Here is a 23,512-nt window from a genome sequence, read left to right on the forward strand (position 1 = left end):
GGACTATTGTGGTGAATCTACTCGTAACACAATCATGTTGAGCTTAGTACGAGGGATTAATGGGACTATCAGTAAATTTCTGGATACAAATTCTTTAAAAAAAATCTTCAGTGGCTACTAGATTACTCCTTCATCATAACCCAATGATTTTTTACAGGCCAAACCACTTGCCGATCTTCATACGCACTGGAAATAATGGACGAACCCTTCCCTTATGTTTGTCATCTTTTACTCTAATATCATCATCTTTAAGACAACGGCTCGTCAAGCTGAACACTGTAGCATCTTAGGTACATCGTGGCGAGTTGATTCGTGCAACAGTTTGTACATATTCCAGTTAGATAATCAACTGGCTTGGTCTTACAACGTTTCGTATCACGGTGCAATTAACCTTATTAACCTTCAAATGTATTGCGCAGGTCATTTGCGAGTGGTGTTCGACTTCGGCTTCGAGCGGCAGGAGATCATCTTCCAAGGCAAGCACTTCGGGCTCGGCCAGTACCACGACGTGCGGCTCTCGAGGAAGGACAGTGGCGCCACTATGGTGTTACAGGTTAGTTGTTACCTCTTGTGTGATGTCTAGGTTATAAAACTGGCTTCTAGATAAGATGTGGGGTGTCATTAAAGTCGCAACGCTGACTTCCGATGTCATGGGATATCATTAAGATCCCTGAATGCTTCAGGTTTCAATAAAGTCACAATGCTGGCCTACAAACATGTGAGATGTCACTAAAGTCACAAGCCAGCTTCCGAACGCTTGGATGTTTCTAAGATAATAAGGTTTCTGAATGTGTGGGATATCAGTGGCAATGTAACATGGGGTGTGACTGGCAGTCACTGACTGCGGTCACAACGCTAACACGGGACTATTCCCACCTCTCGTTCCCACCACTGCAACTCCTGTGTAGCCAGGATCTACAGCTTGACCGCCACAAAAACCCAAACTGTCATTGGACCCGCAAGGAAATTAATCAGAAGAACATAGGAGGAGTTCGAAATTAAGGTTCGACTTCCCTCCATTGCAAAGCGGATGACAGGTGACAAACAAAGGTTTAAAACCTTTAAGAAAAAGATTATGCACCACGGACAATAAATTAAATTAAGGGGGCCTATCTTATGAGCAATTAGCAACTACCACAACGGTCGCAACGCTAGCTAACATGAGGATGTGACTCATTAATGTAACGACAACGGTGACTTGCCAACATTTAGGATGCAACTTTGCAATAGCCGCAACTTCCCCATTTACATGCCTGAGACGCGCACTCGCAGACCAAACTGTCAGAAAACTAGCACTCAATAATATTACGGTTAGTCGGCAGGTGAACAACTATGAGACGCAAGAGTGCCGCGTCAACATCATGGACCTACAAAAAATGTTTGCGCTTATGTTCTGCGTATGTTACTCTCTGTGCATGAGACCTGCAGGGGCCTCTTAGGGACCTGGCCCCTCGGCCGAAATGATAGCAATGAAGTGTATTTATAGCCTGACCAGGAACATAATAACCCTCGCCATGTTGCGGAAAACTAATGGTACTATTTTCTTTTAATGGCAACAGTAACTGAAAACTTCATTGACATGTCACCTTGTATGTCAGTATATTGCTGTCAAAGTGTAAACAAACTTTATTTTAAATGTGCGCAATTGNATTCCAGTTAGATAATCAACTGGCTTGGTCTTACAACGTTTCGTGTCACGGTGCAATTAACCTTATTAACCTTCAAATGTATTGCGCAGGTCACTTGCGAGTGGTGTTCGACTTCGGCTTCGAGCGGCAGGAGATCATCTTCCAAGGCAAGCACTTCGGGCTCGGCCAGTACCACGACGTGCGGCTCTCGAGGAAGGACAGTGGCGCCACCATGGTGTTACAGGTCAGCTCTCCTACCTTTTGTCTGTGATGTCTGGGGTCACATCGGGATGTCATTAAGGTCACAATGATGATCTTTGGATGTGTATGATGTCATTAAGTCACAACGTTGGCTTATTAAGTCAGCTTCTGAACGTGGGGGGTGTCATAAGTGAGCTACTACACTAACGGATTGCAAGCGTAATGCCACTGAAGTTTCAATATCACTTAATAAAGTCACTTTGCAATGGTAGCGACATCCTGGTCCTAGCAAAATCGCAGCGTAGCAAACTGCACCACAATAAGAGCACTTAAGTCCGGTCGCCGAGCAGATAGTATTTCGTACAATGACCCCAAGCTACCCGTATCACTTGCACGTAATTATGACTTATTTTTTTGACCTTAGCACTTAATAATATCATGGTCGCAGGTGAACAACTATGAGGCGCAAGAGTACCATGACAACATCAAAAAGTCACAAAACATATTTGCGCTTCCGTTCTGCGCTTATTACTTTCAGCCAGACCAGAATACCCTTGCCAGAATTAGTACACGACTCATTGTTTTATGTCCGCAGGTGGACAACTACGAGACGCAAGAATACCGCTTCAACATCAAGGAGTCTGCGGACGCGCAGTTCAACAACATCCAGTACATGTACGTCGGCCGCAACGAGTCCATGGCCGAGGGCTTCGTGGGCTGCGTGTCCCGCGTCGAGTTCGACGACATCTACCCGCTCAAGCTGCTGTTCCAGCAGGACCCGCCGCCCAACGTGCGAAGCCTCGGAGGTGAGACGCGTCATCATCGTCGTCAGCAGTGTTCCTGGGCCGCGTGTCCCGCGTTGAGTTCGACGACATCTACCCGCTCAAGCTGCTGTTCCAGCAGGACCCGCCGCCCAACGTGCGAAGCCTCGGAGGTGAGACGCGTCATCGTCATCGTCAGCAGTGTTCCTGGGTTCCAAATGACGTCCACTACTGAACAAACGCCTCCCCCAAGGATTTCCACAACGAGCCGCTCGCATCCAGCTGTTTCCTGCGACCTTCGTTCTACCTATACTACGTCTCCAAACCTATGGTCACTCGAGAACTTTTCAGTTCTACGAGCTGTGCCTCGCCCATTGTGCCACTTAAGTTTGGCAAGTCTACTGGCTATTGCCGTCACTTTGGTTTTCCTGTGGATCTCCACATTTGAGTCGATCATGCAGGGAAACCGAGCATAACACGCTTCATCGCCCTATGAAGAGCCTGCACTAAAAATTCGCGTGGGAGCACGGTGCGGGAGCGGTTTATGTGGGAAATGGAAGTGCTGCTCATAGTAAATACAAATACAAATACAAAATCATTTATTGTGAATTTATACTGATTTTCAATACAAACAAGCTGGTTTTAGCGGAGGCCCTAAAGGCTGATGATTTACCCGTATTAAGTAGTTAAGTATTTAACTAAATTTTAACTTAATTTCAAACGTCAAGCTCTTGTTTACTATTAAACTACTTGTCAAAACGTGTCAAGTGATAAGCCCCGCCTACCAACTTGAAATTTAGTCATCTACTTATCTACTTAATGCGTGTAAATCAGACTTAAGCCTTCTTATGAAGTCTTGGCCGCCAGATACAGCTCAGTTCCTAAATGATATTGTCCCGCAGCCGTGTGGTGACGGCAGAGTAGAATACATTTGTCACCAACCCCTACTCTTCCCACGCGTGTCGTAAGAGGCGACTTAGGGACTACACATCAAACAGAGAACGGGCAGCAGCGCTCTCTGACAAACATCAATCTTTTAAACTGCGATCTCCAACCCGCCTGCCAAGCGTGGGGATTATGGCAAAACCCTCCACTATAGTAGAGGAGGCTGATAGTCCAGCAGTGGATTGTAAAGGGCTGTTGATGATTGTCCCGCAGGCGGCGTATTGCACGAAGACTTCTGCGGCGTGGAGCCGGTGACGCACCCGCCTGAGGCGGTGGAGACGCGCCCGCCGCCGCGGACCGACCTGCAGGCCGAGCGCGACTACCACAAGACCGACGAGGCCATCCTCGGCAGTAAGTATAATAAAGCTTGTTATATTAATAAAGTATCCTAAAGCCTGGTCCGTGAGCACGTAGAATCCCGTCCAATGACCCCAAGCTACCCATCCTTATCGTTCGTTCGTTTCAGCCAGATGACGTCCACTGCTGGACAAAGGCCTCCCCCAAGGTTTTCCACAATGAACGGTCCTGCTTATCCTTATCGCTCGCGCGTAATTATATTGCTGTCGCGACTGTGCGACGCGCGCCCGCAGTGAGTGTGCGAGCGCGACAGCAACATAATTACGTGCGAGCGACAAGGATGGGCAGCTTGGGGTCATTGGACGGGATTCTACGTGCTCACGGACCAGGCTTTAGAAGTCCCATCACTTTTCAAGTGCCGTCGATGTGCGTTTATGGTCGCGCGATAGCTGCACTGCTACACTTGCAAAACTTTATATTCTGTAACTACATAAATAACCACGCGCAGTATGTTATGGGACTGTATAATCGGACATTCTCATTTATTTGATGAACCGTATAGAGCTCAGTTATACAAACATGACAGTAAAACTCCCGTTTGAAAATTCCACGTAGTTTTCGCGGTATAAAAATTCAAAGTTACCTATTTTTTTACTTCAAAATTATGAAAAAATATTCTCACTCGTTAACTAATAACATTTAATTCAGAAATGTTATAATACTTCATAGAGCTCTTAAAACTACAAGTAATAAGCGTATTAAGTGCTTCGTAAACGCATTTAGTTAATTAAGAAAAATGATTTTAGTGATTTTTGTTTTTATTATTTTTCTCAATTATACCTTAATATATGCAACCATTTTTAATTGCAAGATATAGTCGGATATTTAATCTAATTGTATAAAAACAATCAGCTTTAAATTCCGTGATATATTTGAGGAAAAACATAAAACGTCTTAATAAAAATTTTACGCGTCTATGATATGACACAGGAGGGCGCCACTATCAATGCTGGATTATTAGTTCAGATTAATCAATTACATTAATGATCCGCGGCGTCCATGACCCTTCTTTCACGATTAGTTTTTTATGTAAAATATTTTTAATAATTTTAAAATTTTGTTTCGCAGCGGTGCTAGCATTCATCTTCCTGCTGCTGGTTATTGTAGCCGTGGTGCTGGTGCGCGCATTGTCACGACACAAGGGAGAATATCTCACGCAGGTACATTATTTGAATTACATAAATACTAATTATATCTTATACGATGTGATTTTAAGAAAAACAAAACTGTAAACCTCCATTTAAATGAGTGTTTTTTTTTAATTTCTCAATAAACTCATTTTACTCAAAAAAGGCATCTTACACGACTCACCATAATTTAGATTGGAAAAATTCATTTAATGATTGAAGATAATCAATAGTTACTAGCCCCTAAAACACCATTCCTTAGCTAGATTACGACAACCCGTTATCTATAGCCCGGTCTGTGAGCACGTAGAATTTTGTCCAATGACCCCTAGCTACCCATCCTTATCGCTCGCGCGTAATTATATTGCTGTCGCGACTGTGCGACGGGCGCCCGCAGTGAGTGTGCGAGCGCGATAGCAACATAATTACGCGCGAACGATAAGGATGGGTAATTTGGGGTCATTGGACAAAATTCTACGTGCTCGCAGACCAGACTATAACGCTGCAAGTGCCATTCTATCATGCTAAGTTCACGTGTGATATCTATCTAAAGCCTGGTCCGTGAGCACGTAGAATTTAGTCCAATTACCCCAAGCTACCCATCCTTATCGCTCGCGCGTAATTATGTTGCTGTCGCGCTCGCACACTCACTGCGGGCGCGCGTCGCACAGTCGCGACAGCAATACAATTACGCGCGAGCGATAAGGATGGGTAGCTTGGGGTCATTGGACTAAATGCTACGTGCTCACAGACTAGACTATAGCCCCCAAAACACCGTTGCTTAGCTAGATTACGACAACCCGTTATCTAACGCGTGCAGCCATTCTATCATCCTAAAGTTCACGACTGATATCTTTAACAATTATGGCGTCTTTAGGAGGAGCGCGGCGCAGACGGCGCGGCCGACCCCGACGCCGCGGCGCTGGCGGCCGCCACGGGACCGCGCGTCACCAAGCGACGCGAGTTCTTCATCTAGCGGCCACACACCTACCTGCACCCTCCTAGGGTCGCACCACTAGTGAGCCAACACTCACTACTACACTGGTAGCTTAAATACGACCCATGAATTTCAATAACGACCAGTCACAAAATACACAATTAGTTTTTAAAGCACATAAAGTGCGCCGTGAGTTCTTCATCTAGCGCCCACATACCTATCTGCATCCTCTTAAGGTCGCACCACTAGTGAGCCAACACTCACTACTACACCGGTAGCTACATACGACCCCACTGGGAGCATACGACTTATGAATCTCAATACCGATCAGTAACAAAATACACAATTAGTTTTTAAAACACATAAAGTGCGCCGTGAGTTCTTCATCTAGCGACCACACATCTATCTGCACCCTCCTAGGGTCACACTGCTAGTGAGCCAACACTCACCACTACACCGGTAGCTACATACGACCCCACTGGGAGCATACAACTTTAATGACCAGTAACAAAAATACACAATTAGTTTTGCATCCAAATGAAGTGCGCGCAACTTATTGTAAGTAAAAGATGTCATCAAGCGCCGCCAGTTCTTCATCTAGCGCCCACACACCTACCTGCACCCTCTTAAGCTCGCCTCGCACCACTAGTGAGCCAACACTCACCACTACACCGGTAGCTACATACGACCCCATTGGGAGCATACGACTTTAATGACCAGTAACAAAAATACACAATTAGTTTTGCATCCAAATAAAGTGCGCGCAACTTATTATAAGTCAATCAAAGATGTCACCAAGCGCCGCGAGTTCTTTATCTAGCGGCCACACACCTATCACCCTCCTGGGGTCGCGTCGCTAGTGAGCCAACACTCACCACTACTAATACTAATGAATTGACTACACATACATTATTCTCTTTGTTTCTGAAGTATCAATCCTGTATGTATATGCTTATATATTACTATAGTAGATAGTAATAATTATACATAATACGCAGATCACACAAGTGCCCAACGATAAATTTAAAAATATTGACACTAAAACAATAATGTTCCTGAAAGCAATACAACAAGAACAACTCCTCCAAAATAGTTATTTCTACACAACATAAATGTATTTTGTCTAAGCTTTCTGTGTATCTTGAATACTATCAAGTGAACCATATTATATCCGCCAAGGAAGTTCACACCTAAACCCATTTATGTCCTATTTAACAGACATTTCATTTAACCCATTGCCATATCATGAATTATTGTACCTACTTAGTGATTATGAACTATGTACTTCCCTTCACTCGAGTGCTAATAAGAAATTAGCTACTTAGTTTAAGATCACACTATACTTATACTTATCAGTCACATAGATATTATTATTTTTAGTGTATTAGGTATAGCCTGACCAGGAACATAAAAACCCTCGCCATGTTGCGGAAAACTAATGGTACTAATTTCTTTTAATGGCAACAGTAACTGAAAACTTCATTGACATGTCACCTTGCATGTCAGTCTATTGCTGTCAAAGTGTAAACAAACTTTATTTTAAATGTGCGCAATTGGTTTTATGAATTAAATTGCTAAAATATTTTTATAGTCGTGAAAGAAAAGTGGTTCACAATGTGTTAAAGTATTTGTCGAAGAGAAATACTAAGGGTTCGGACAATATTTTCATTGAATAATGTTTCCGACAAAGGTTGTCAAATTGACTGACATGTTTATCGTATAGTACAGTCCACTATGAAAATTAGCTGTGGTTTGTTTCAACTACCTGTTTTAAAATTTTTTGTCACTCTAAGTGTTGAATTTTATGGGATTGGGAAAGAAGTACCGAGTTTGAAGCGTTCATGAGCAGACATTGCAGTTGAATATTCAAGTTCTGAATTTGATTATTGATGAATAATAAAATAAATCTACTAGCTCGATTGATGGTTTCATTTAATTTATTTAAATCAGGTTACCTATAATAATATTTTTTCGTTAATTTATGAAAATATCAAATTAGCCCGTAATCCTGAATCCTGATACATAAAGTTAGCCTATTAATTTAACACAGGTACGACTGTACTCAGTGTTGCACTATCAAATGCAATTGAGGCGCCTCTATGCCAGGGTTTTTATGTTCCTGGTCAGGCTATATAAAGGTTTATTGGTAAACTACGTTAAACAGTCTGGTAGACAATCAAATATTAATATAGAGAAGCGCGCGCGGTGAGGTGAAGTGGCGGCCTATCGCCGTGGGTTGCCGTGCGCCCGCGCGTCCGGGCCGAGAGCAGCCGAGGGCAGCCGAAGGTGCCCGAACAAGACCTTTGCCGGAATCTATACATGACTCATAACATTGTTCCCAGGTGGACAACTACGAGACGCAAGAATACCGCTTCAACATCAAGGAGTCTGCGGACGCGCAGTTCAACAACATCCAGTACATGTACGTCGGCCGCAACGAGTCCATGGCCGAGGGCTTCGTGGGCTGCGTGTCCCGCGTCGAGTTCGACGACATCTACCCGCTCAAGCTGCTGTTCCAGCAGGACCCGCCGCCCAACGTGCGAAGCCTCGGAGGTGAGACGCGTCATCATCGTCGTCAGCAGTGTTCCTGGGCCGCGTGTCCCGCGTCGAGTTCGACGACATCTACCCGCTCAAGCTGCTGTTCCAGCAGGACCCGCCGCCCAACGTGCGAAGCCTCGGAGGTGAGACGCGTCATCATCGTCGTCAGCAGTGTTCCTGGGCCGCGTGTCCCGCGTCGAGTTCGACGACATCTACCCGCTCAAGCTGCTGTTCCAGCAGGACCCGCCGCCCAACGTGCGAAGCCTCGGAGGTGAGACGCGTCATCATCGTCGTCAGCAGTGTTCCTGGGCCGCGTGTCCCGCGTCGAGTTCGACGACATCTACCCGCTCAAGCTGCTGTTCCAGCAGGACCCGCCGCCCAACGTGCGAAGCCTCGGAGGTGAGACGCGTCATCATCGTCGTCAGCAGTGTTCCTGGGCCGCGTGTCCCGCGTCGAGTTCGACGACATCTACCCGCTCAAGCTGCTGTTCCAGCAGGACCCGCCGCCCAACGTGCGAAGCCTCGGAGGTGAGACGCGTCATCATCGTCGTCAGCAGTGTTCCTGGGCCGCGTGTCCCGCGTCGAGTTCGACGACATCTACCCGCTCAAGCTGCTGTTCCAGCAGGACCCGCCGCCCAACGTGCGAAGCCTCGGAGGTGAGACGCGTCATCATCGTCGTCAGCAGTGTTCCTGGGCCGCGTGTCCCGCGTCGAGTTCGACGACATCTACCCGCTCAAGCTGCTGTTCCAGCAGGACCCGCCGCCCAACGTGCGAAGCCTCGGAGGTGAGACGCGTCATCATCGTCGTCAGCAGTGTTCCTGGGCCGCGTGTCCCGCGTCGAGTTCGACGACATCTACCCGCTCAAGCTGCTGTTCCAGCAGGACCCGCCGCCCAACGTGCGAAGCCTCGGAGGTGAGACGCGTCATCATCGTCGTCAGCAGTGTTCCTGGGCCGCGTGTCCCGCGTCGAGTTCGACGACATCTACCCGCTCAAGCTGCTGTTCCAGCAGGACCCGCCGCCCAACGTGCGAAGCCTCGGAGGTGAGACGCGTCATCATCGTCGTCAGCAGTGTTCCTGGGCCGCGTGTCCCGCGTCGAGTTCGACGACATCTACCCGCTCAAGCTGCTGTTCCAGCAGGACCCGCCGCCCAATGTGCGCAGCCTCGGAGGTGAGGCGCGTCATCGTCATCGTCAGCAGTGTTCCTGGGTTCCAAATGACGTCCACTACTGAACAAACGCCTCCCCCAAGGATTTCCACAACGAGCCGCATCCAGCTATTTCCCGGGACCTTCGTTCTACCTATACTACGTCTCCCAAGCTATGGTCATCACTCGAGAAATTTTCTGCCTCACGGCTATCAGTTCTACGACCTGTGCCTCGCCCACTGCCACTTAAGTTTGGCAAGTCTACGGGCTATTACTGTCACTTTAGCTTTTCTGCGGATCTCCTCATGTGAGTCGATCATGCAGGGAAACTGAGCATAATTCGCTCCATCGTCATTTGAAGAGACTAAAAAATTCGCGCGGTTGCACGGAGCAGGTTTATGCGGGGAATACATGTGCTGCTGATACTGATTTTCAATACAAACTCGCGCGAGTTTTAGCGGAGACCCTTTTATTGCCCTTTTTCACTATCAATCCCTAATTTTAGTGACCTCTATGGCAACATAACAGGAATTTTGTTTTCATCGTAGTCACTTAAAAATTAGGGATCGATAGTGAAAACGGGCGTAAGCCTTCTTATGAAGTCTTGGCCGCCAGATACAGCTCAGTTCCTAAGTCAAAGTCAAAGTTTCTTTATTTGTTTAGACTAATAAATAGTTCTTACAAATGGTCATTTTGCTCTTAAGGAGCCTCTACATGTCTCATAATCTTTTTACCCTACCAGCGCTTCGAGACCAACATTTGGCAAGTGCTGAGAAGAAGCGCCGCAACAAACTCAGTCACCACTGTCTGCTTAAAAATTAGGGATTGATAGTGAATACGGGCGTAAGCCTTCTTACGAAGCCTTGGCCCTCAGCTACTGCTCAGTTCTTATCATATTGTTTCCCGCAGGCGGCGTATTGCACGAAGACTTCTGCGGCGTGGAGCCGGTGACTCACCCGCCCGAGGCGGTGGAGACGCGCCCGCCGCCGCGGACCGACCTGCAGGCCGAGCGCGACTACCACAAGACCGACGAGGCCATCCTCGGCAGTGAGTGCCCCTCGCAATAATCATAATACAGGGTGTCCCAAAAAGTAGTGTCAAGCTGCAGCCAAGAGGTAGAGCATCACTACGGCTATCTGAATCACCCCCATGTATGTTCTGCGATTTTTGATAGTATTCGAGTTATGATTGTTTTAAATTTCTGTGCTTAGGCACTTTTTTGGTCACTGTTGTGACGCGAATAGATAAGGTTATTTTTTATTATTATTAGATTAATACTGGACCTAGCTGATTCAAAAGTATTTACATCCATTACACGAATGTAAACTAAAAAAGTTGAAAATCCTGTATGTTGTAAAAAAAATCAACTCGAAAACTGTCAAAAGTCAGTGATTCGGTTCGGGTAGCCCTAGTGATGCTTTACATCTGGGCTTCGGCTTGACACTACCTTTTGGGACACCCTGTATAGCCTACACACCAAACCCAAGACTTCAATCTAGTTCTAGTTGGAAAAAAATTTGTCAGCAGCACGATATCAGCAAATTTTTTGGCAGTTGCTATATCTCTGCGACATAGTTATGAACTCCTGACTGTACTGACTGCATACTTCAGGAACCCATCATACTACTTTTATAAAAGGAACACGACACGAACGCTGCACCGTTAAAGTTGAATAACTGCTGCATAATATCAAACACATTGCACGTTCCGAAAAAAAAATTGTCGACATAGGGTTAAACTCTTTACGCGATAGAGTAACCCAGATAGAAGCTGGATGCGCTCTGCGATCATGTCAAATTGAAAGCAACCCGTGCATCATGCATAGTTTTATAACAAAATAATTTTAATATTTTGAATTTGTCTCTTGCAGCGGTGTTGGCATTCATCTTCCTACTGCTGGTCATTGTAGCCGTGGTGCTGGTGCGCGCACTATCGCGACACAAGGGAGAATATCTCACGCAGGTACATTATTTGAATTACATAAATACTAATTATATCTTATACGATGTGATTTTAAGAAAAACAAAACTGTAAACCTCCATTTAAATGAGTGTTTTTTTTTCATTTCTCAATAAACTCATTTTACTCAAAAAAGGCATCTAACACGACTCACCATAATTTAGATTGGAAAAATTCATTTAATGATTGAAGATAATCAATAGTTACTAGCCCCTAAAACACCATTGCTTAGCTAGATTACGACAACCCGTTATCTATAGCCCGGTCTGTGAGCACGTAGAATTTTGTCCAATGACCCCTAGCTACCCATCCTTATCGCTCGCGCGTAATTATATTGCTGTCGCGACTGTGCGACGGGCGCCCGCAGTGAGTGTGCGAGCGCGATAGCAACATAATTACGCGCGAACGATAAGGATGGGTAATTTGGGGTCATTGGACAAAATTCTACGTGCTCGCAGACCAGACTATAACGCTGCAAGTGCCATTCTATCATGCTAAGTTCACGTGTGATATCTATCTAAAGCCTGGTCCGTGAGCACGTAGAATTTAGTCCAATTACCCCAAGCTACCCATCCTTATCGCTCGCGCGTAATTATGTTGCTGTCGCGCTCGCACACTCACTGGGGGCGCCCGTCGCACAGTCGCGACAGCAATATAATTACGAGCGATAAGGATGGGTAGCTTGGGGTCATTGGACAAAATTGTACGTGCTCACGGACCAGGCTTTAACAATCTAACAATTATGGCGTCTTTAGGAGGAGCGCGGCGCAGACGGCGCGGCCGACCCCGACGCCGCGGCGCTGGCGGCCGCCACGGGCCCGCGCGTCACCAAGCGACGCGAGTTCTTCATCTAGCGCCCACACACCTATCTGCATCCTCTTAAGGTCGCACCACTAGTGAGCCAACACTCACTACTACACCGGTAGCTTCAAACATTTCAAAATACGTAGCTTCATATGACCCCACTAGGAGCATACGACTCGTGAATCTCAATAACGACCAGTAACAAAATACACAATTAGTCACATTCACACATTCATAGCCCTCATCAATTCAAGGGGATCAACAAAACATAGCTTGTAAGCTACGTATTGTTGGATCTCTCTCTTTTCACGTTTGGTAGCAGACTGTATCCATTAGCAGACTGCAACCAAACGCTTTACGCTCAGAACTTTCGAAGTTCAATAAAAACTTTGAGCACATTATTAGGTACTTTAACCAAAATCTCAAAAGTGCCGAAGACAAAAAAAATACACAATCAGTTTTTCGCGAAACTTATTGTAAGTCAAAAATATGCACTTCTAGGATCGGTGCTGGTCGCACTGTATCCCATTTCCATGTGACAAGTTACAAGTTTACTGTGTTGTAAAAGGAAAACACAACATCGTCACCACTAAGATGTATATCATAAATAAACTGCAACTTCAATCCTAATGCCATGGAACTATATTATCATGATATAATTCAAATATTAGTCGGCTATTCATGTTAAATGTAAATCGACCAAATGCTCATTACGCGCAAAATAGATCGGCTACACTTACGTTATTCTCTTTGTTTTTGAAGTATCAATCCTGTATATGCTTATAAATTACTATAGTAGATAGTAATAATTAAACATAATACGCAGATCACACAAGTGCCCAAATATAAATTTAAAAATATTGACACTAAAACAATAATGTTCCTGAAAGCAATACAACAAGAACAACTCGTCCAAAATAGTTATTTCTACACAACATAAATTTATTTTGTCTAAGCTTTCTGTGTATCTTGAATACTATCAAGTGAACCATATTATATCCGCCAAGGAAGTTCACACCTAAACCCATTTATGTCCTATTTAACAGACATTTCATTTAACCCATTGCCATACTAATATCATGAATGATTGTACCTACTTAGTGATTATGAACTATGTACTTCCCTTCACTCGAGTGCTAATAACTATTAGCCACTTAGTTTAAGATCACACTATAATTATACTTATCAGTCACATAGATATTATTATTTTTAGTGTATAATCACTTAATTATTTTTATTATAAAGTTTTTGAGCAATTATTTAATAGTGTATAATATTCAGTTATATGATATTTGATTATCCATAGTTGGGTAAATTACTTAAAAATTATACCATCAAACATTCACTCTTACCATCTCAAACTGACTAGCATTTATCTCCTTCTAAATTCCTCTCCCACAATGTGCCATTTGGCTGCTTTTATTAAATTAATCCAACTATTGTAATGCTTCCAAAAGTATGTAATTTCAAATTCAGCTTCTTTCTCTTTCAAATTGTTGCATACTACGTAGGACAGAGTAGACGTATTTTTTCAACGGATTACTTAAATAAAATTTCGATCTCGACTTTAAAGTTCAGCAAACTGTCATTGGACAAGGTAGAATGTCATCGGACAGCGGTGAACAATCGTGATCATAAATAAATTACAAATTAGTGTTAAGGTAATTTAGATTTTACGACACATTAGAATCTCTGTATGGTTTTTTATTTAGACTGCTAATCTTAAGTTTGTGTGAGTTTTCTTTTTGTTTCTCCGTCCAAAACGAATGCTGATTGTTGTTTGAAATGATGTGATCATTTTATTTCGAAGCAATCAAGAAATGACAATTTATTATTTGTATCGCACTAAATATTTGTGTTACTTATAGACATTTTATACTTTGTATTTTAATAAGTTTATATTTATTATGTAGCTTACATAGCTGTGACAGTTTTTGCCGTTATGTATTCCAGTTAATGGTAAAAAATGTTACAGAGATGATATCGTTTATTATTGTACTTATATGCAATTGCACACCCCGTGGCGGCAACAATGTATTACACAAATATTAGATTCCAGAATAGGTACTTATATGTGAAATTGGTCTAATCTTATGTATATTATGTTCATAAAAGATTTCTTTATAGTTGTTCCGCCACGGATTGTACTCTAATTAGGCCATTTTAAGGTCATTGCTCATCTGACAGGTTGAGTTGTACTAAATAAAGTAACGACTGTATAAACTTGAATGCGTATCATTCAATAACCATTCAATGAGGGTTTTCGCGAATGAAAAATCCGCCAGATGACAATACGTAGACGCGAGGTCCAAATGCTGCATGATTGGTTATTTTTGACATGACATTGACAGATATGTCAAAATCCACCAATCACGCGCAGTCAGACCCCACATCCACGTCCCGCCATCTAGCGGATCTTTCATTCGCGAAAACCCTCATTCAAAAACCAATAACGAGGTGGCAAGTTGTCAGATGAGTGAAGATCTTTAGGGTACTGTCACACTTCAGGGTCGAAATTTTTGCCGTTATTTTTAAACAAAATAGAAAAAAGATAACAAAGAATAGTTTGCCTACATATTTTTTTCTTGAATAGTTTTTTTTGCACCAGCCTTGTAGTGTGACGGCACCCGTGACGTCATAACGCGAAGGTCCCGTGCCTTAATCCGTGCTATGGCGACGGTCGCTCACGGACTCGTAGTGTGTTGAGAGTAGAGTTTTTATTTTACTACTTCGGAATCACGAATAAATTTTCCATAAATAATCACTTGTTTAATTTGAATACCAACATTATAGCTCAATAGAATTTAGTTGAATTGATAGCGCCACGTGTGCTTTTAAAATAAAATATTATTTGTTTACTGATTTTAATTACACAGGTTTTAGATCTTATCACGTAATTAAATAATATGATTTATTGATTTATGTTGTCAGTCTACATGTTGTTTTTTAAACAAGTTTGCCAGGATATTTACAATAGGTACATCAATTTGACTAGCTATTTATTAAATTCAAAGTAACTGAAGTTAGTAACTGATTGGAATTACTCAATTAGTATACCTTGGAAGCAATCTAATACGTTCAGGCGACTAGCGTAGCGACCCTGTCACTGCATAACCACGAATCCAACACGAAAGCACTCCAAAAATAACAAAAGAGATGAAAAAAGGAAGCGTTTTTAACGTGTTAGTCGTAGTGCAGTTTAGCGCTGAAGGGCGCTAAGCACCTGCGCTCTTAACCCGTTTGCGAACCGCTGACGGCTGGTCTCTCGACACGTGTGCAACAGGGGCGGACCGCAACATCGATACACGGCAACAATATCGATACGATACCCAGTGTTTTAGACAGTTATAACTTACAAAAGGAACATCAGTTCAAGTTACACAATAAGCCAATAATACAATGCAACAGTAAATGAGAGCAATCTACACCTTTAAACCTTAAGATGGACCTTGTAGTTATTTCCTTCTGAGTGACCACGTTACGGGTCTAATGACTTATTTTCCCCTGTAAAAAACTAGGTCTTCAATAGTACAGATGCAGGTACAGAGTGATAGAGACTTCACTGTAAGAACAATGAAGTCTTCGTCTTCTGATTCAGTAACTTGCATGCGAAGTTGTGTTCTAAAAGTTCACATATCGTTCGGTTAACGATATCGACAAATTATCGAGCACCGGCACAGCTCTAGCGTAAGTGGCAGATTGACCTGGAAGCTCGATACATCGGCCATCGAGCACGCGCCGGCCCTCAGCCACCTTTTAGCCGTTAGGGCGCTTAGTGGGTTACTGGGCCAGGTAGGGCTAGGTTAGACCTTCTGTTTTGTTGTACGGCTGGCGTGGAACAAAATGCCACGTTAGCCATACGTAGGTAGGTATTTCAGATTTTTCGAGTGCACTCTTCGAGCTTGAAGCTTTAAGTCATGGTCAGAGTAATTTTCTAATTAATTTGATCTCTTTCAATACGATGCTTTTACTTTCAATTTCATACAATATACGTTATGTTCAGGTATATTATTGTTGTTGTCCACTTATAAAGTTATAAGTAATGTCCACTTTATAAGTTAAGTCCACAAAACGTACGTCAGAAGGTTGGAACAGTAAAACATGTGATTTCTTTAAAGGTGTAATTGCGACTAAAATAAAACTGGCGGGCTCAGCCGCCGACACATACACGGAACAGTATAACTATTGTTTTCTATTGTTGATTGTATTAGGCAATGATGTGGGAACGCAGGACGCTACTCAATACGCTCTGTTCATTCATGGAGTTAATTTATTACTCTGATTAATGTGTACCTACACCAAATAATCCCTAAAGAGATGCATTTTTTACTCCAAGCCTAGGCGCAGACCACCGACTTTTAGTCGGCCGATAGTTGGGACGGATTTTAATTTGTATGAAGAATCGGCCGATATCAAATCGGTGTAGGTAATGTGCACACTTTCATGTCACGCCCATACTGATTAACAAGCCCGACCCAACTATCGGACAACTAAAAGTCGATGGTCTGCGCCTAGGCTAAGAGGTTTTTGGGGAGAAGTGACCTGAAAGATCCGTATATTGAATAAGATTATGATGGACGCTAAAGTTACGCGCTTTTGAAGTGTTTACTTATTTTGAAGGGTCAATGGGTTCTATTTTCAGGACGATCTTACCTCTAAGTAGTCACATCTAAACATTTCCGAAAATACTTTTCACGAACTTCCAACAATCAAGTTCCAACTCGACTATCCTATAACTCCGCACTCCCAGAGGGCGGGTGATAAGAAAGTAACTCCGTGCGTGCGTGTACACCTGACGTGCCCCTGGGGTGCGTTCCACCGGACCCCACTTGAAGGGATTTGTGGATGCTGTGGGGCCTGTAGCGACGGGGACAGGTGTTACGGAAGTAAACAATTGAACATTTAGGTGATAAAAGATGTTAGGTGCAATAATTTTAGGAGGCGAGGACATTAAGTAGGTAGGTAAGTAAGTATGTATGAGTTTTTGGCTAGTCGAAGATTTAAAAAGAAAATTAATCGTTACTATTCAATTTCCTTGGCTTGTAGCAAGCTTGGTGCAAGCGAACAATAGCTTGGATCGGTATCTAACTAGGTAATTAAGATTTTACGAAGATTTTTTTTTATTTCAGAGTCCTCGATGTTCGATAAATGAAACAAAAGTGTAAAATGACGACGATACCCTTCGTTTTTATTCAATTATACAGGGTGTTAGGTAAATGGGTATATGAGCCGACACTAGCCCATGTCAACATGGGCATATAAATGGTATGGTGAAGTCGGAAATTTGATATCATCATTTTATTTTTTTAAATTTTCATACAAAATAAATTTTATAACATCCGATTTGTATGAAAAATAAAATAATTAAAATGAAGATATCAAGAGGTAGGTATCTAACCCTCACTATTATAGCTAACCATTAAGGAGATATAAAAAAGGGATCTATTCGCATTTAATCCTCGAATAACTGAATAACATTAATTACGGAATCAGTAGGTAAGATCAAGGTAATCACCAGCCAGATAATGCTAGGTTACACTAACTCCGGCGCTTGCAAATCACAAGGTACNCCTACACTAACTCCGGCGCTTGCAAATCATAAGGTACTCAATCAGCGCATTCACCGCCGCCAATGGAAGGTGTGATCCTGTAATTTGGCTGATTGCTGCCGTCCCGGCATTCCCGGTTTATCGTGCCTGCCTAACCAATTACAAACCCCACGCTTTTCATCGCTTTGTTGGAAACTGAGCTTGCAATCTTTTTAGTTTAGTTACAACCAGTGATTTTTACACTCGTAGTCATCCTAAAATGTTAAGCACATTTTTTACTTTATGGCCTGTTTGTGGACTGTGATTTAGGTTAATAATTTCGTGGCATAGGAACGTTCATAAAGAATAAAACAGTAAATCTATATTCCTTATTATTCTGGTTGTGCAAATTAAGAAAAAAACTTTAAATACATCTATCTCAAATGCTACACGTTGGGCGCCAAAACACAATCTCCGAAATAGGTGTGCGCGACCGGCAAAAAGCGTTGTCCGTAACGAATTTTCGTCGCCAATCACCGCCGTACATTAAAATGTCGCAACNCACTAACTCCGGCGCTTGCAAATCACAAGGTACTCAATTAGCTCATTCACCGCCGCCAATGGAAGGTGTGATCCTGTAATTTGGCTGATTGCTGTCGTCCCGGCATTCCCGGTATATCGTGCCTGCCTAACCAATTACAAACCCCACGGTTTTCATCGCCTTGTTGGAAACTGAGCTTGCAATCTTTGTAGTTTAGTTACAACAACAAGTTTGTAGAAATTCACTGCTTTCACACTCGTAGTCATCCTAAAATGTTAAGCACATTTTTTACTTTATGGCCTGTTTGTGGAGTGTGACTTAGGTTAATAATTGCATGGCATAGGAACGTTCATAAAGAAAAAAACAGTAAATCTATATTCCTTATTATTCTGGTTGTGTAAATTAAGAAAATAAATTATATCTCAAATGCTACACGTTGGGCGCCAAAACACAATGTCTGAGGTGTGCGCGACCGGCAAAAAGCGTTGTCCGTAACGAATTTCCGTCGCCAATCACCGCCGTACATTAAAACGTCGCAACTCAAAGCTTCGCTCGCGGTCCAGCAATTTTCGTTGCCGTAATTACTAACTTTGCAATCCTCTTTAACTCTGAAGCGGCGAAATTAGTTGCAAATTAAAATACGCCCGCACCTGTCTGAGCCGATTACGCGAATCGACGGCGACTGACAACTTTTGGCCCCGGGCGAAACGCAAAAATATCTATTTTAACCAAGTTCAAAATTTACCCTTTGCATTCTCTAATTCTAACAATATTGTCAACATTTGCTCGATTTTCTGTCTTGCAACTTACGTTAAAGTAAACTTTATTGTGAGAAAAGTTAAAGAATAGTCGGTAGCCCCACGTTGGGCGCCAATTACATTTTTAAATCACTTCAAAACACGCTCTAACAAAACAATTTTGCTATAATCATTGCCATTATATGTATGATCTACCTATCAATTAAGAAAAACAAACAATTTTCCGCTTTTTCTTTTTGCAGTAACTATCGAAATAGTCGTCCATTGATAAGTAAATTATTATACAAAGAGGGCATAAATTGCACCCCAAATGACTACATACCCGCTATAACTATGCACTACGCGTAGCTCTCCCAAAGCACCCATACAATCTGTTCAAACTAGGGCTGTGCGTGCGTGGAGCTGTCGATATCGCAAGGTGGCGCTCACCTCCGCTAAGACGCCCGTCGGATGCTGAGGCACGCACTCCGACGTCGGAGGTCGGCCAGTGATGTTAGAATATCGATATTTTTAATTTAAAGAAATACAAAGGTCACTACCGGTGTCCACTATTTAACTTTGTAGACAGACTAATAAATAGGTACTTTTTGATAATTATACAACTTATTCATTAAATCGACCCTAACTCATTTAAATTATTAAATTAAAATCTCATGACACAGAATTACACCTGAATAATGACTAAGCAATAAAAATCAAATATAGGTATATAAAACATTGAAGCACATAGTATTCGTTTGGTTTCATATACATACCTACTAAATCAAGTCTTTATTACGTAAGTTATTTAATCTAGACACTTAGCCGTATCAATGAGAGGTATCGTTTTTATACTTAACAGTTGGCACCCCTGGCGATTGACAGGACCTTACTCTACAGTGGCGCCATCTTAATGAGAGCAAATGCGATAATCCTCCTACCACTTTGGCGCTCACAAGTTGGCGCCACTGTCTTCGCTACTAGCAAGTGACAGGACCTTACTCTACAGTGGCGCTAACTGGTGAGCGCTAACACGATAGCCCTCATTGGCACTTGATTCTACATTTCCGTAATCTTTGTGCCATTAGATATTCTCTACCAAATCACCCTCGGAAGAAAACTTACTAAATTAGATTATCGACTGCTTAATCTATCGACAAACTTTCCCCTCTATCCCCGGCACCTTAGCGAATATATTACTCCGTGCCACTGAATCTAATCACGATCTGACGGATTAATATCTGCCCTGTACCTGTCTAAGCCCACCGGCCATTTTGCACTCCATTACATAACACCATCCATCAGATAATAAAGCCTTATTGTCTTAACTGTAGAGTTGAAAATCGGGTGTAGGAGTGGCGGGTACAGTTTGCAAAGTGAAATATTGAGCTGGTTACAACCAGCGGCAATTTGGAAGATTTATTATGATACCTGAGTCTTGTTTAAATTGTTGTTTAATGTGCAGAGTTATGAGATTAGCCGGGCCCTGATGGATGAACGCGGTGGATTGGGCCAGTAATCTGTCTGATTGTTTTCAAATGTCAGGAAGACGTCAGTCTCCTGCGGTCACGCAGGTCGACTGATCAGAAATCTTTGTAGTTTTGATTAAAGGTCAAAGTCAAATAAAGGTACGTATTGTAAAGTCATAAGTAAAGTTTAACAACAAACACATTATTTTTATCATAATTGGACTCCGTAACTGATTTAGGCATTGGATTTTATTTTCATTGTTTTTTACTCTTGTAAAAACTTCGCGTATTTTTAAAGACCGACATCATAGTCCAGTCATTTGGTACAAAATAAAAGGATTACCTGGAAAGATTTCCGTAATCTATAGGTACATATAGACCAATTTTCATTACTCCCGGAAAACTATCAAATGACTGGACTATCATAATAATTATAATTTGAGTTCCAAGCTATTTAGCGGGTAAAAGTAAGTTAAGCATTAAAAGGTGTCAAAAGAAAGATTTTTCCAACCCCAAAATTACGGTGTAAATTGTCAAAGTTAGCTACTTCTGAGATTATCATTAACAGCGGCAATCTTTTGAGCCGCGAGCACGGCTCTACAATGCATCTGTCTCGAAACTTGCCCTCATAAAAAGATTCCCGGACAAAAGGTGGAAATTTTTATCCGAAACGAGCACCTGCTCTCCGCCTCGCAACTCCGAAACTTGGCCGAAAGTTGCCGAAACTTTCGGCAAGTTGGATGTTGTTATCGGGCGGAAGCGCTTTAGGCGACTTCCTGTTTTGACGGACAAAAAAGCGAAGATCTCTCGCTCTTAAAAGTTGCTGACGCGGCGCACCTATGATGAATTAACGGCGAATCGCTGAGTACTGGTTTTTAAAACAGGGAGGGTACAGGTAGGGTATACACGCTTAGCTGTGTGGGAATTTAGTACGGCCATTTAATTAGGTACATACTATTACCATTGCATTCATTTGCACAGGATTTTATTTCACAAAAAATAGCGGTGATTTAAAAAGCTAGAAAGACTCAAGACAAGGGATAGAGTGAGCAAATAGGCATGAACGACATCACTCATGCATCTTTATAAAGTCGAAGTCAACGGGCTCAATATTGGTGTCAACATCTTGATATAATTTGAAAAACACTTTTCTAAGATGTAAGTTTTAACCACAGGTTTTAACTGTCTCATTTCGATGCCTTCAGAAGTTATTAAAGAGATTGAAACTATTCACTGCATTCAATTCAATATTTTCAGCATTTATTTCAGAAAAATGTATCAAAATTGAAACTCATACAATTTATAAAAAATAACTTTCCGAGTATCTCCACCTGCGGTGTTCTCAATATTTAAAGAAGACGTATTATCCCGACTGTTCCCGCACATAACACACAGTTCCCACTTCCCACCTCCGGGCGTTTTGAAAAATGGCTCACTCCGCATCGCGACGGCGACGCGATAAAACTTTTAAGTGATCCCCTCAGGTTATAGCAGGTCGCGGGACTGTGCTTTATGAGATAATTGATTCTGATATCTGACAATACTAGATAAGAAAACTATTAAGATGTTGATAACGTCTGACTAGTGAATTTTTTCAAAAATAAACCTAGGGACACTAGGTAGGTATAGAGTAAAAACACACTAGTTACATAGTTTTGGAGTTGAAGACCAGTGGAACTACTCGCTGAAAATATTCAGTCTACGAAAAACACCAAAAAATCAAATACAATCCTCACCTTTATCAATCGACTGTAGGTAAAAATGATCACGTTTTAAAGCAAAATTCCAGAACTTTGTCACAAACAATAAACATTAATTTCTAAACCATAACCCTCTTAACCGGATTACCATAAACATAACGGTTAAACTTGAACCTGTTCCTGTGGGGCCGAGCCCCAAACATGGCGGCTCATGAAAAATGCAACAATATCATCAGGAACAAGAGGTCAGTAATTAATGAGACGCCGACACCTCGGGGCCGACCTGAGGAAAACACTTTTAAAACTTCGCCACCCAAGAATTATTAATAGGTTCCTACGTAGACTTTGAGGGTTGAGACGAGGGAGGGATGGAGTCAAGTCAGTAGGTATCGATATGATTAGATAAATTATATTTATTTCCCTAATTTTAACCTATTGTGGCTACGTTAATCCTAACGAAGGTACACGACATTCGTTAGGATTAAAGAGCGTTATAGAGATTTATTTTAAACCATATCGGATAAGAGATCAAAAACGTAAAATCGTCAATGTTGTTAATAATATGCACATTTAAATGTGCTGATTATAATTCATCTCACAGTCTAAGGCTGGGTTGCACCATCTTACTTTAACTATGACAAACGTCAAAAATCTGTCAAACTCCATACAAAAAACACCGGTTATCGTAATAGTTACTGTCAAAGTTAGGTGGTGCAAATTAGCCAAAATGAAATAATAAAAACAATTTATGAAACGTATCAAAAAGTCTGTTGATAAAGCGTTTGCAACGAAAAAAAAGGTTTAAGTAAATTTTAAGTTTCAGCACAGAATAATACCTACTATTACTTACTTTATGTTTCAGTTGAAATACACTGAAAATTAATCCATCGATATCGACATTTCTCTCAGCTCGTCCCTCACCTAAACACATTGGAACGATGTAAAAATTAAGAAAGAGAGAGATTTTTAACCGTCAGCCGTCGAGTTAGTGCCGCCACATTTGTTCCTACCCTCGATTGCTCCCCCACCTGAATATTGAGTAATGATCGCAATGACGCAACTTGGACACTTTGACGAGTTCTGAACTCTGAGTAAGGTAAAAACTTAGCCGATTTATACTCGAGCTGAGAGAAAATA

At 42.2% G+C, this 23,512-nt stretch overlaps 2 protein-coding genes across 2 annotated transcripts in view; both read left to right on the forward strand.

The window, feature by feature from the left end:
* Nrx-IV (neurexin-4) overlaps positions 1-6,083 on the forward strand; it is a 43,420-nt gene extending 37,337 nt beyond the window's left edge. Inside the window, exons 21-25 of the mRNA XM_028309634.1 lie at positions 420-553; positions 2,425-2,635; positions 3,749-3,886; positions 4,961-5,052; positions 5,897-6,083. Coding sequence (XP_028165435.1) covers positions 420-553; positions 2,425-2,635; positions 3,749-3,886; positions 4,961-5,052; positions 5,897-5,995 — 674 coding nt within the window. The 3' untranslated portion in view covers positions 5,996-6,083. The remainder of the gene's footprint in view (positions 1-419; positions 554-2,424; positions 2,636-3,748; positions 3,887-4,960; positions 5,053-5,896) is intronic.
* Positions 6,084-6,493: 410 nt separating this feature from the next.
* Positions 6,494-15,161, forward strand: LOC114356422 (neurexin-4-like). Its single transcript, XM_028309587.1, has 5 exons — positions 6,494-6,514; positions 8,299-8,509; positions 10,547-10,684; positions 11,508-11,599; positions 12,352-15,161. The coding sequence occupies exons 1-5, from the start codon at positions 6,494-6,496 to the stop codon at positions 12,448-12,450; spliced, it is 561 nt and encodes a 186-aa protein (XP_028165388.1). The 3' UTR covers positions 12,451-15,161.
* The last annotated feature ends 8,351 nt before the right edge of the window (positions 15,162-23,512 follow it).

Source organism: Ostrinia furnacalis, unplaced genomic scaffold (genome assembly GCF_004193835.3).
Source record: "Ostrinia furnacalis isolate ACB-3 unplaced genomic scaffold, ASM419383v2 OfSCF2804, whole genome shotgun sequence".
NCBI classification, from domain to species: domain Eukaryota; kingdom Metazoa; phylum Arthropoda; class Insecta; order Lepidoptera; family Crambidae; genus Ostrinia; species Ostrinia furnacalis.